This window comes from Mesocricetus auratus, unplaced genomic scaffold (assembly GCF_017639785.1).
Source record: "Mesocricetus auratus isolate SY011 unplaced genomic scaffold, BCM_Maur_2.0 Super-Scaffold_100041, whole genome shotgun sequence".
Taxonomy (NCBI): domain Eukaryota; kingdom Metazoa; phylum Chordata; class Mammalia; order Rodentia; family Cricetidae; genus Mesocricetus; species Mesocricetus auratus.
Window position 1 is genome coordinate 5,401,891 of NW_024429218.1, and position 13,370 is coordinate 5,415,260.

At 48.0% G+C, this 13,370-nt stretch overlaps 2 protein-coding genes across 7 annotated transcripts in view; one reads left to right on the forward strand and one right to left on the reverse strand.

Moving 5' to 3' along the window:
* Positions 1-6,766: 6,766 nt before the first annotated feature.
* LOC101831331 (RNA binding motif protein, X-linked-like-1) lies at positions 6,767-10,449 on the reverse strand. 3 transcript variants are annotated; one of them, XM_013118861.2, is made up of 2 exons: positions 10,327-10,449; positions 6,767-8,308 (listed from the first exon to the last, which is right to left on the reverse strand). In XM_013118861.2, exon 2 carries the CDS (start codon positions 8,211-8,213, stop codon positions 7,047-7,049), a length of 1,167 nt encoding a protein of 388 aa, XP_012974315.1. In that variant the 5' UTR covers positions 8,214-8,308; positions 10,327-10,449; the 3' UTR covers positions 6,767-7,046. The 3 variants fall into 3 exon arrangements, with proteins under 3 accessions (XP_012974315.1, XP_005077795.1, XP_005077794.1); XM_005077738.4 differs by having other exon boundaries at positions 6,767-8,359; positions 10,327-10,442; XM_005077737.4 differs by having other exon boundaries at positions 6,767-8,313; positions 10,327-10,440.
* A 226-nt stretch (positions 10,450-10,675) lies between these two features.
* Positions 10,676-13,370, forward strand: part of Slc10a7 (solute carrier family 10 member 7) — a 224,157-nt gene continuing 221,462 nt past the window's right edge. Inside the window, exon 1 of one of the 4 annotated variants that reach the window (XM_021231620.2) lies at positions 10,676-11,231. In XM_021231620.2, coding sequence (XP_021087279.1) covers positions 11,132-11,231 — 100 coding nt within the window. In that variant the 5' untranslated portion in view covers positions 10,676-11,131. The remainder of the gene's footprint in view (positions 11,232-13,370) is intronic. The other 3 variants (XR_005872821.1, XM_013118862.3, XM_005077735.4) reach the window with 3 other exon arrangements.

The following is a 13,370-nucleotide window of genomic DNA, read 5'->3' on the forward strand; positions in this document are numbered from 1 at the left end:
GAATGTTAAAAAACAGCAAGAGTTCCAGTCCCCAAACTAAAACCACTAACCAACTTAAGAGAAGCCAGGTGGTGGTATTACACACCTTGAGTCCCAGCACTCAGGAGGCAGAGGCAGGTGGATCTCTGTGAGTTCAAGGCCAGCCTGGTCTACAGAGGGAGTTCCAGGACAGCCAGGGCTGCTAACAGAGAACAGCTAGGGCTGTCTCCAAAAACAAAAGCAAACAAACAGTTTGTATTACCAGTCGGGTGTGGTGGCACGTGCCTTAAGTCCCAGTACTAGGGAGGCAAAGGTAGAAGGATCTCTGTGAGTTCCAGGACAGCCAAAACTAGAGAGAGCAACCCTGTCTCAAAGAGTTTAAGATAGTTTTGTGAACTGCGTGACTCAGCAGTAGAGTTCTTGGAATTAAGGGAAACTCCTGGTCAAGAGAATGGGCTTTCTGTATTGAGTACGTACCTAACGTTCTAGTTGAGCCAGTCAACCATTTGGCTAAGGGACTCCCCATAGGATGGTGGGCTTACTTTAATCTATGCTAAAGAGATAGGTGAAATATTGAACTCTCCCTTTTGGGGGGTGGTAGTGGTGGGAGAGGTTGGTTTGAGACAGGATTTTCCTGTATAACCCTGGCTGTCCTGGAGCACACTTTGTAGACAAGGCTGGTCTCAAACTCAGGGATCACCTGCCTCTGCCTCAGTGCTGGGATTAAAGGCGCTTGACGACACCACCCAGATGAATAATTCTTTTTAGCGAGATGCTGTGCTCTTTATTCCTAGAGTTCCCACCCCCCTGATCCAGTACCTATCAGATGCCATGGGGCTTGTTGGCTTTTCCCACCTTTCTGAGGCAGAAAGTCGAAACGTTTCCATTTTCAAGTATCTTTTGTTTGCTGGCCAGATGTAGTGTATGCTGTTTCCGCAACTGTGTGGTTCCTTGCTTATTCTCCAAGGGCTCCTTCCCCACCCATGGTCGCCATGTGGCAGACATCCATGTTGATATTCTCTCTTCACTCTCCTCCTCAAGCAGCTGCCCACCCTGTTCTTTTTGCAAACTTCAATAAACTGTCCTGGAGCCTCTATTTGAGTTCATTCTTACATTCTTTGAGCAATGAGACCAAGAACTCCAAGAGGGAAGCCAGATTTCCTGGGAATCATTTGGCAGCTATGAAGAGACACCCCCAAATTCTGGTAGCAACACTACAAAGGAGGAAGAAGTGTGTGTAACATAACATGCGGGTTGGATGTGGGCTGCAATCCCAGCATTTGGGAGGCTGGGGCAGGAGGATTGCTTTGAGCATGAGGCAAGCTTGCGGTACAAAAACTCAAAACTTCCAGCAAAACAACCCTCCACAACTATGAATGTGCAGATAATCATCACCATTATAAGTCAGCCATCATGTATTTTATATAGTAATCATATGAAAGATACAGAGGATTTTACATTCTTAAGACCTATACTCACAGTAAATCTAACCACAGTATTCATCCAAGGAATGTTTTTTCTATGTAACCTTCCCCCACCCCCTTGTGGATGAGAGCATTGTGGAGATGGGGACCAAAAGATGAATCAGATGTGCAAACTGCCTTCAACGGTCTTATCTAGACTGCATAGAGGTAGAAGTTAGGGAATTAGAATCAGATGGTTATTTCCTTACTGGAAACAGAAAAAAAAAGTTTTAAGGAGATATTTATGCCGGAACTTAATGGATTTGCAGGACTGAATTTGAACTTACAGTAAGTAGAACATTCCTGGAAAGTCAAACAACATTTAGAAAATGCACAAAGCAGGAAATCTCACCTCAGACTGCAAGAAGAGGGTTAACAGGTAATGCAACTGGATAAGCACCTAAGGGTATGCAGAATAAGGAGGTGATCTTAAATTGAAGAAAATATGGAACCACTGAAGATCTCTGAGTACGACAGTGCCATACTCCTAGAAAATGGATGAATCCTCATAGGATGGTAGTTAACTTGTATTCCATGTTGTGTATTGAACATATGTATCACTCTTAAATATATACATCAAAGCTCAGACCCACTGGGATGGTATTAGGAAGTGGGGCCATTGGGAAATAACTACATCAAATAAAGATCAAGTCCTCAGAAATGATATCAGGGTCATTAAAATAGACCCCAGAGGGCTCACTAGCTCCTTGTTACAATGTAAGGGCATTGGGAAAATATAGCCACTATGGATCAGGAAGTAGGTCTTTACCAGATGTAAGAACTTGCTTGCTCCTGGACTTTCCGGGCTCTAGAACTGAGAAACAAATGTTTGTGTTCCCCAGCTCACCATGTGTATAACACACAACACTTGGTACAGCAGCTCAGAGGCTCAAGACAGTTTGATACTTTTCTGCACATTTCCACCTCTGGCTACCTTAACCCAATCCCATGTTGTTACAGACTACTTCTATGTTTTACCCCTAGTGCCAAGCTCCCTCAGTGAATCTCCTAAGCAAATGCCTGAACCCCTAAACATTTCAGCGTTGTTTCACACAAATTCTGCATTCCCTTGTTTCTTAGATCTTTTTGAATGATGTCAACAGTCACCTGCACTGATGGACAGCTATAATCTAGGAGTCATCCTTCATTTCTGTTTTTCCTCATTCACCTGAATCCAGTCTAGCAGTAAGCACTGTAACAACTAGTTTTCTTTTTCTCACCTCTACTGACCCTTTAGAAAGACTAATAGGATTTATGCTGGAGATCACCTTGGTAGTCCCTGCTTAAAATTCCTCCTCCACACAACAGCTAGAGTGATTTTTTTTTTTTTTTTTTTGAGATATGGTTTCTCTGTGTAGCTTTGGAGGCTGTCCTGGAACTTGCTCTGTAGACCAGGCTGGCCTCGAACTCACAGAGATTCACCTGTCTCTCTCTGCCTCTCGAGTACTGGGATTCAAAGACTGTGACACCACTTCCTAGCTTAGATCTTAAGAACAATGCTTCTCCTGTGTTGCCAGACTGATCCCTCCCAAGAAAGACTCAAGGGCTCCCGGGGGCTGACTGAGGCTGGAAGGGCAGAGCACCTGGGAATTAGGACATCTGTAAAGGCAACTCTCCCTGAGAATCTTTGGCCCTGCTGGCGGGTTGATTTGAGCCCAGTGCCATGCATTTGGACTGCTGCGATTTATACCTGCAAAATAATGAAGTCTGCAGCCACTAACCTTATAGTGATTTGTTACAGTGTTAAGTAGCAAGGCAGCACACGAGGAAGCCATTGCTACATCGGCACAATGTTCTGTACTCATCTGGGCACTTACATTGTGGGCTTGTCCTGTAGTTGGAGTCTCTGCTATGAGGGCTCTGTTATGGACTGAATATCTGTGAACACCCTCTAATTGATGTCTTTTTTTGGCATAGAATAAAATCATGCTTATTTATTTTTCTGCATCTTAGAGGGCATAACATTAAGTATGTTGAATGTAATAAATGCATCCATACAAGTGCAAGTCTAAATGATGTCTTTAAATCATGACCCCAGTGTGGTGGTATTTAGATGGCCTTTTGGACATGAGCAGGTCACTATAGTGAAACTGTCTTGGGAAGAGGTGCAGACATTTGCTTTTCTTCACTCTGTGTAGTGTGAGGAGGCAGTAAGATGTTCATTCACAAACCAAAAGTGGCAGCCTCACTCAGACAGCTCTATGGACACCTTGATCCTGTAGTTCTCTAGTGAGATGTGAATGTCTGTTAAGTCACCCAGTCTATGCTACCTAAACTGATGGAGCTGTAAGTCATACCCTATCTGTTTTCTTTTTTATTATGGTCTTAGTACTGCTCATATTTTTCTGATGTTACTGTTAGAATACTCAAAGGAAACTGAAGCTGTCTTGTCTATCACCTTGTAAGCTCAGTATTTAGTGTTCTGATACACAGCAAAACTCAACAGATATTTGCTAAATACATGAATATATGGCCATTTATTCCATGTAAGAAAGTGCACGTGTGGCTCGGCGGTAGTGGCGCATGCCTTGAATCCCATCAGGCGTATCTCTGAGTTCAAGGCCAGCCTGGTCTACAGAGCGAATTCCAGGACAGGCTCCAAAGCTGCCAGAGAAACCCTGTCCCAAAAAACAAACAAAAAGAAAAAAAGTGGCACACATGCATTACCACCATTCTATCAAATGCCAGAATATCAAGTATAATGGCACAGGCTTATCTGTCTTTGGCAATCATTGTTTATAGATAATACGTACAGAAAACGAACCATATTCAAAGAAATGAAATAGCCAGTGTAAGACAAAGATTACTGGTACAGGCCAGTAATCCCAGTTACTCAGGAGGATTCCAAACTCAAGGACTGTCTGGGTCACTTATTGAAATGGTACCTCAAAATTTAAAGAGAGAGAGAGGAAAAAAAAAGAGGCCTGGGATGTATGAAGGGTGGTGTTGGCATTCTTTTATGCTTAGCCACAGGTTTAACCCCCAGCACAAGCACACAAGTAAAAAACAAAGCTTATAGATTAGGTTTCTGTCTGGCAGTGGTGGTGGTGGCACAAGTCTTTAATCCCTGGAGGTAGAGGCAGGTGACTCTGACTTTAGGCCAGCCTGGACTACCAGGTAGATTTCAGTTACATAGTGAAACCCTGTCTCAAAACAACAAAAACCAAAACCAAACCAAACAAAAACAAAGTAGGTATTTGCTAAATGTGTTTTCCACAATCTACAGAAAAGTCCCATAGCTAATTTGAGTAAAACCCCTCATGTGGCTCAAGGTTTTACTTGCGTGTGTACAACCGTTTGTTACATGCTCCAAATTCCTGGGAAAGGCATGATATGCTCAGTTTCCCAGTTACTGGTCCCCTTAGAGGTGACAGGTACTTGAGTAATCCTGTGTATATTAGCAATTATTATTATTATTTCCGAGACAGGGTTTCTCTGTGTTGTTTTGGAGGCTGTCCTGGAACTCGGTCTGTAGACCAGGCTGGTCTGGAACTCACAGAGATCCGCCTGCCACCAATACTCAGCATGACCTGATGGCTTCCACAACAACATTGTTAGCAACACTGGTCATGCTATGTACTGGTTTAAAATCCTCCAATTTTTTGTTTGTATAGTATCTGTGGACAAAACCCAAACCCCAATGGTAATACAAGACATTTCTCATGATCTGCATCCTAGCCAGTTCTCCACAAGTCTTCCCTATCCCAGGCTATGTCTTTTTTTTTTTCATAAAGTCAAGCTGCTCCTTACCTGTGAGTTCTCCTTCATACCTGTCCATCCTCCAGGTCTCAGGGATGCTTCCTCCAGACAAGGGAACTCTGGATCTCTTTCTTTCCACAAATCAAAGTGTTGGCATGTAGCTTTTGTGTCTGCAAGATTGCACGTGTCTGTGTGTAGGACAGCGCTTGATGCTGGGTGTCTTCCTCAATGCTCTCCACTGGGGTCACTGCCACACCCAGGGCTCACTGATTTCGATAGTCCAGCTAGCCACTTTGCCCCAGGGATGGATCCCTGTCCACTTCTCAAGCAATGGGCTTTTAGGCAAACTGCCATACCTTTCACCCATTTCCTTGGGTTTTGGAGCCCTTAACTCTAGCCCTCAGACTTGTGCAGCAGGCTTTTTGTTCACTGAGCCATCCTCCCAGCCTGAGTTTTCTCATTAGATAAGCTCCCTGAGGTCAGCTTCACTACTGAATGCTTAGCACCCAACCATGTCTGGCATATGCCAGAACAAATACTTACCATAGCTTTTATTTGTCCTTTCAAACTACAATGAAGCAAGTCCCAAACTCCTGGTGATTAAGTGCATTTCTGAGAGGGAACTACAATTAGCACTGAGGTGGGGCAGCCAGGATGGTCAGAGCCCTTGTTTGGACTTACACGACCCTTCCTGCTAAGATGTAGCATGAGGCCAATGACCAGATGCTAGTACTATGTTCTTGGACTTCAGTCTTCAGCATGAGGCTAACCTTTTATGAATTACTAATCTCAAGTTTTTTGAAGCAGGATCTCATGTAGCCAAAGCTGGCCTTGAACATCTGATCCTCCCACCCCAACTTCCCAAGTACTAGAGTTACAGCATACTCACTTCAGTTAAGCATTTTCTACCAGTTGGGCTACATCTCCAGTCCACATTCAGAGGTACTTTGTTATAAGAGACCAAAAGAATATTCACAACTCATCTTGTCTTTCTGCTTTTGTGCCCATTTTTGCCTGAAAGATGAGGTAATGCTACAGAAAAGTCCCAGGAAAAAAAAAAAACGATAGCCTGGAATGATGGCATACACCTAAAATCTAGTCCTGGGAGATGTGTAGGAGGATCATTGTTTGAAGCCAGCCCATGCTACAGAGTAGAATCCTATTCTCCCTCTGTGGTCTCCACAGGAACCTACATATGATGCACATAGACTCATGTGCAATCACGCACACATAAATATAGAAATGTTACAGACAAACCCTGTGTCAAAAACCAAAGAAATAAAAAATAGGAGAGGGAAAGAGAGGCTCTTGAAGATTCCTAAAGAAATGTCAACAAACAAAAACAAACCCAAAAGCAAAAGACCCCCTAAACAAAACCCAATTGCTTTGTTTCTGGGCGAGCAGCCCTTTAGAGACTTAAGTCATAGCCTTAAGTCAGAAGATACCCTGACGTTCTAAGAGAGCACCCTGCCCTACTACCCCTAACAGCTTGTCTGTATAGGTAGGTTGATTCAATTCTCTAGAGACCAAAGGATATCTAGACGGTCCCTTAGGGATTTGAGAGTTGCTCACCTCATTTAATTGGGGGGGGGCGGGGGGAGGGAGGGAATAATCAAGACAGGAAATTGCCTTTAGGGACACTTTTACTTGGAAAATTACAACACTAGTACAAGTCGAGTCTTACACATTTAACATTTGCTTGTTGAAAGCAATTCATAATATCAAAATTAATCATGTTTTACTTTTATCCTCACAAGAACACAAAAATGATGAAGGGGAACTTAAAACAGAAAAATTTAAAAAGGTAACACAACTTCTCTTAGTAGTCCTTGGGTAGTTACGACAGAAGACTCTCCATCTTTTGTTTCTTTGAATGAAGACCTTGAGCCAAAGTCTTGTTTGTTCCTAGTATCTGCTTCTGCCTCCCCCTCTATCAGATCGGCTTCCCCCACGGCCACCTCCTCTTGGTGCTCCACGGCTTGAACTGCTGTAGGAATCACGTGGAGGAGGGTACCCCCTTTCCATAGAAGGCGGGAGCCCCCGTTCTTGTCTGCCAACGCGATCACGGCCGCTTGAGTAGAGATCACTTCTGCTGCTTGAGTAACTGTCTCGACTTCCACCGTAGCCATCACGTGAGCTGCTGTAATCATCGTAGCGACTGCTTCCTCCATAGGATGGCGGCGGCCCTCGTGTAGGGGGTGCGCTGCGGGAGTTACCATAACTCTCATAGGAATCTCTGTAGGAACCTCCACTTGGATGATCTGAATAGTCACGGTCCCGACCATATCCATCTCTATCACCGTAGCCTCTTGATGGGTAGTCGTCACGTGAACTGGAATGACTATAATCGCGGTAGGTATAATCTCTTGGTGGCGGTGCATAATCTCTGGTGTCACGGGAGCTTGGGTAATCTCTGCTTGAATAGCTGTCTTTTGTAGAATATCCATCATCTCTTGGGGACAAATAAACATCTCTACGAGATGGCAGGGGTTCCCTACGTGGAGGGCCTCCATAGCTATCTCTTCCGCGTGACACTGGGGCTCTTCCTCCCATCCCACTGCTGCTTCGAACTGGTCCTGAAGGCGTTGATCTTTTCGGTGGGGGACCCCCGCTTCGTGGTGGTGGTCCTCTTTTTACTGGAAGTGGTCCCCTGGAAGAACTCATGTTAAAGTTCATGGAATAGCCACCATCATCCATGTATCCTCCACGCGAAGGGGGTCCCCTAGTTCCTCCACTTCCTCCTCGAAGACCTCTGGGGGGGCCTCTGCTTCTTGGAGGTGGAGGTGGTCCACGCCTGCCACTTTCAAATGATGGTTTGGTAGCTTGCTCCACCTTGATGGCTTTCCCATCCAAGGACTTCCCATTCATATCTCTAGCTGCATCTTTAGCATCTGCTGGGCTTTCGAAGGTGACAAAAGCAAATCCTCTTGATTTGTTGGTCTCACGGTCTTTCATCAAAAGTATTTCTACTATTCGTCCATACTTGCCAAATACTGCTTCCAGAGCTTTCTCATTTGTTTCTGTATTGAGCCCGCCGATGAAGAGCTTCCCTGGGCGATCTGCTTCAACCATCTTTCCTTCCAGCTGAGAGTCGGAGGGGACTGGACGGTCTCAAGCTCCTAGAAGCTCGCTGAATGGGCCTTCAAGTAGCACACCGGTGACAGCTGCTGGTCTCAGAACAGAACAGAAAAGCCACTAGGACTACTGCACACGAGCACCTGTCAATAGTTTTGTATTAGTTTCCTCAGGCTGCTGTAACAATGCATTGTAAATGGGGGGAGGGACTAAAATATCGATTTCTTTATATTTCAGGAAGTCATTACGTATGAAGGTGAGGTTTCTACCAGAAGCCTGAACAAAAATCTGTACCATGCCTCTCCTAGTGGTTGTCAGCAATTCTTAGGATGCCTTGGCTTACAGATATCTTAAGCCAGTTTCTGCTTTCACCATACATGCATGGTGCATACACACCACCTGTCTCTCATGCACACCTTCACGTGAGTCTTAAAAGGACAGCAGTCATTTGATTTCAGACCCACCTTACTGTAGTACAATCTCTTCTTAGCTAATTATTCTTAAAAACATCTCATTTCTAACAGAAGCCAAATTCTGAGATTCAGAAAGACATGACTTTTAATGGGGACATTACTGAACAGTCACTTAATTTAAACCTGACCCATCAATCTGCATTATCTGGGTAGTTTTAAGTATCTTTGTAATATACAGAAAAAAGACATTGATGATGGATACAGAGAGTGAATGATGTAGCCACTGAGGAAGCCACTAGAGACATATGCGGAGGAATGTTATGCCAAGCTAGCAGAGACTGGAACATCACAACCTCAAGTCAAGGAAGCCAGGGAATGCCAACAGCCACGAGGAGCCAGAAAGGGCCTTCAGAGAACATGGTGACCCTCCAAAATTTCCATTTTAGCCTATCTTCTTCTTTAACAGCAGAATAATGGACATCTATTGTCTGGGTGCATCCAGTTTTTTTTTTTTTTGAGTGGGGAATGGTGGTGGTAGTATTTGTTATAGCAGCCCTAGCAAACTAATACAACCCTTGGCACTACAATTCTCAATGAACTATCATTAAAATATTCTTCTATGAATTAAGATTCTGTTCTAAACAGATCAAAGTCTCTAGAAAGAATTTGTGAGCAGGCTTACTTAAGCCAGCACCATCTCTGCGATGGCCTTTTAATCTGAGGCAGATTTTTTGAACCGAGAAAAATCACTGTAAGAAAACCGTTATAAATTTTACTTCCTAAAACTCCACTTACCTTGGACTGCCTTCTAGTAAGCATTTTTAATCACATTTCATGTACTTCTTCTGCCTGATAAAATTGTTTAATGTCTCCCTATTAAGTTCTTTTTATCTTGAGATTAGCTTGTCTTCAGGCTGCCTGATGCATAATTACCCGGCAGTGGGGGGCTGTGCAACTGGGAACTGATAGCACCAACTGCTTAAAGCAGCTTAGTTTCTGGGCATCGAGTCATGTCAGCAAGGTAAAGTTAAATAGAGCAAATTGCAAGCCGAGTCTCTTTCAAGCTTTGAATGCGTCCAGAATGAAAGTCTGGTACAATCGCTTTCGAACGTTACGTTCCATAGTAAACTATCCAAGGAGCTGATACCAGGCTGCTTCAAAATGTCCCACAATACTTTGTTCCTTTCTTTCTTTGGGTGCATAAAGAGGAAAGGAGGTGGATGCTCGGAGGACCATTCGTCCAACTACGCCGTAGGTCGCCAGAACGCAACGCCAGCGGCCAGGGGGGCGGACACGAGACCCTCCACCCCGGGTCTCGACCCTCCCCGCTTTTGTTCTGAGTTCCCGGGCCCCTCGAGCCGTCCTGTTGCTTTCGCGGTTCAGCTCCGGGGGTCAGGCAGAGGCCCGCACCACGCGGCCTCCGGAATCGCCCGCCCACGCGCAGCACACGGGTGGGGAGGAGCCTGGATGGCTCTCTCGCCGCCCCCCAGGGAAGATTTGCCCCATCCCGGCCGTCCTCCCCACTCCCGGGGCGGGTTCCGGCCGGGAAGGCGGTCGGGCAGAAAGGCCCGGGCAGGCCACCGACCTGGCGGGAAGGCCCGGCCCGCCTTCCCCGCCTTCCCGCCGCCGCCGCCGCCGCGGGAAGGCGGGGGCCCCGCCGTCCCGCACGTCTGCTCGGCCCCCGGCTCTCAACCTACCCCCGGGGCTAACGCTTCCCCAACTAGGAAGCCGCTTTCCCGCGCCGGTCGCCACACGCGTCTGCCGCCGCCGCTCCCGCCGAGAACCAGAGGCCGCGAGTGGCCTCCCCTCCCCCCGCGCAACGTCAACGCGACGTCGGCCGTCGTCGTAATGCCCCGAGGACGAGCGCACTCGGAACCTCCCGCGCCCGCGCGGCGCGCGCAGTCGCCGCCACCGCGCCGTCCGGTGCTACTCCCCGGGGGGGCACCCCGCGCGGCCCCCGGGGCCCAGGGCGGAGCGAGAGACGCCCCCTGCGAGGCATGCCCGGGGACTCGGGAGGCCGTCGCTGTAGCTTTACCGCGGCGGCAGCCACGATTGAGGTTGGGCGTCTGGGGCACCGCGTCCCGCTCCCCCGCCGCGGGCTTCCCCAAACCTGGCCACGTGTGCATGCATGCCAGCGGGTCCTGCCGGCGCACCCGGTGCCCGGTCTCCCCTCCACCCTCCTCGCTCGCCCGGTGCGCCTCCGTTTTACGTCCCCGGCCCCCCGGAGTCCTCGGCCCGAGTGCGCGCCTACTAGGAGGCGCGCGGTAGTGATGGCGGCGCTCAGCGAGGCTTTCCCGTCACTGGATACTACGACTCCCAGCCCGCCCCAGAGCCGCCCGAGCCAGCCCTCCGGTCTTTAGTTTACGAGTGGCGATTCGACTCGCTCTGCTGCATGTCTGGAGGGACCGAGGGAAGTGTGGAGACGCCCGGGGGACTCGGGGATCGCAGCTCGGAGAGCCAGCCGGCCAGCCCTACAGACAAAACCCACCCACCCTAAGCGACATGAGGCTGCTGGAGAGGGCGCGGAAGGAATGGTTCCTGGTCGGGATAGTGGTGGCGATCGGCGCCGCCAAGCTGGAGCCGTCGGTCGGCGTGCACGGGGGTAAGTGCCGCGCCTCGGCCGGCTCCCCCTTCGGAGCGCAGCAGCGGGCGCCTGCGGGGAGGGGCGGCCGCGCCGGTGCCTCGGCCACCGCTGCCCGCTCCGCCCCGGCCCGGCCTCGCCGCGGGGGGCTCGCTCCCGGGGGAAGGGGCTTCGCAGGTGCTGCCCGCTCGCCCAGACGGCCGGGCGCGAGCGATGGGTGGGCAGAGAGAGTGGGGTACAGCCGGTGAGTTCTGCTCTGGGTCCGGGGTGTGTGTGTGTGTGTGTGTGGTTACAGAAAATGACATTTTGTTCTCTCCTGCGCTCAGAGTAGCATCCCATCCCGAGGGACTTCAGGGTGCCTGGAGTTCCGTGTCTGTCCTGGAGTGGCCACCTCGTTATCAAGTCTGTTTCCGACTCATCCCATCTGTACCTTAAAAAAAAAAGCCATTGGAGAGAGAGAGAGATTTAAAAAAAAAAGGGACACCCTTGCCTAAAAACTGTGTATTTGTAGCTCATATGACGGAGAGTAAATGTGTGCCTTAGTTGCTGACACTCCAGCCAAACTCCCAAGCTGACTGACACGTCGCACTCCTTCCTCGCGGGGTACTACTTCCGTGTGCTGCCGGGATTCAGTTGGTACAGCTGCAGAGTAACAGACGCAGGCTGTGTTAGGCTGCGCACAGTGTATGCTTTGACGAGGAAGTGTGGACGGGTTAAAACCCCACTCAAAGCTGGGAAGAGTAGGAGCTTTGTGATGTGGCCTGTGGGCACTGTTGGGGACAAGGGAAGTGTCATTGGTCTTTCATAACCTCTCACCCACCTTTGGACAACCCTGTCCTGCTTTTCATGGACGTTAGTTAGTTACGTTTCTTCAATTCACTCGTGTTTTTGACCTTGTGTGTGAGATCCCAGGTTTACTGACCGGTAAATCATGCAGGGGCCCAAATAGGGACATAGCAGAACATACATAGTCATTTTCAAGTAGGCGGTGCCAACGTGGGTATTTGAGATTGTACCGTCCTGTTAAAACCTTCTGGGAGTGAATGCATGGTATCACAGGATAGTAAGTGGTTCCTTGCTTCCCACATCCCTAGTTTCTCCAGTTAAAAGTAGCGTCTAGAATCGTTTGAATGGATTTAAAATGGTGATTATTTCATTTTTCCCTTTCAGATTTACATATTTTAAAATTTAAGTGCACCGTATAGTTGTGACCACAACTCCCGTCACTTATCCTGCTGAAGCTACCAGTTAGGGCCCCCTCCAATCCCCACAGGGTTTCTCAGTGTAGCCCTGGCTGTCCTGGGGCTCCCTATGTAGACCAGGCTCGCCTTGAGCTCAGAGATCCGCCTGCCTCTTCCTCTGGAGTTAAATTTGATACACCCTCTCTGTGAGCTTTTGTGAAGTTTGGGAGTTTGAGTTCTGTTCCATGAAGAACCCCTGGTCTCTGGAGCCAAGAGAAGTTGGAGTAACCCACAGTGCACACTGTACTGGTTACAGCGCTTGGGGCTAGATCTCTGTTTGCTCAGTAATGCGACGAAATTCTTGATGATGTGGCCTGTAACTCTGCAGGGGCTGGGCTTGCCAAGTGTCTTTTACCTTGAATTTTCTGAGTGCTGTGTGGACAGCACAGTTGCAGAGTGGTTGAATGAATCAGTTCTTTGGGGCCTCTTGCCCCGGCAGACAGAAGACAGAGTGATCTTGTTTGTTCTGCTGGACACTGCTGATGGCACTTTTGCACGTTACTGTGTCTTAGAAACGTGTTCTATTTTCCAACAATCCTTACGGTAGCAATACAGGATTTTTTTTTCCAGTCATAAAGTAGAGCAGAATACAGGATTTTTTTTTTGCAGTCATAAAGTAGAAGCAGACTCTGCTCAGCTATAAGTAAATTTTTATAACATTTTAAGCCATCGTGTCACTTTGTGTGTTGGTTGGAGTATTGGGGAGTGAACCCAGGACCTTGGCACACACACCTGTGAAGCACACTCTAGGCTGAACCACTTCCTCAGGACCCTCCCCCAGAGCTTCTTTTGTGATGTGAAGGCCTGAAGCCAGGTAACACATCCTAGCTTTGGTAGGGAAGAATGGAGACAGCTTCCTGTTTTATAACAACAATGGCAAAGATCTATAATAATGGGGAGGGAGGGAGGGAGAGAGGGA

Coding starts and splice junctions, on each gene's coding strand:
- LOC101831331 (XM_013118861.2), bottom strand. CDS start 8,213: ATGGTTGAAGCAGATCGCCCAGGGAAGCTCTTCATCGGCGGGCTCAAT.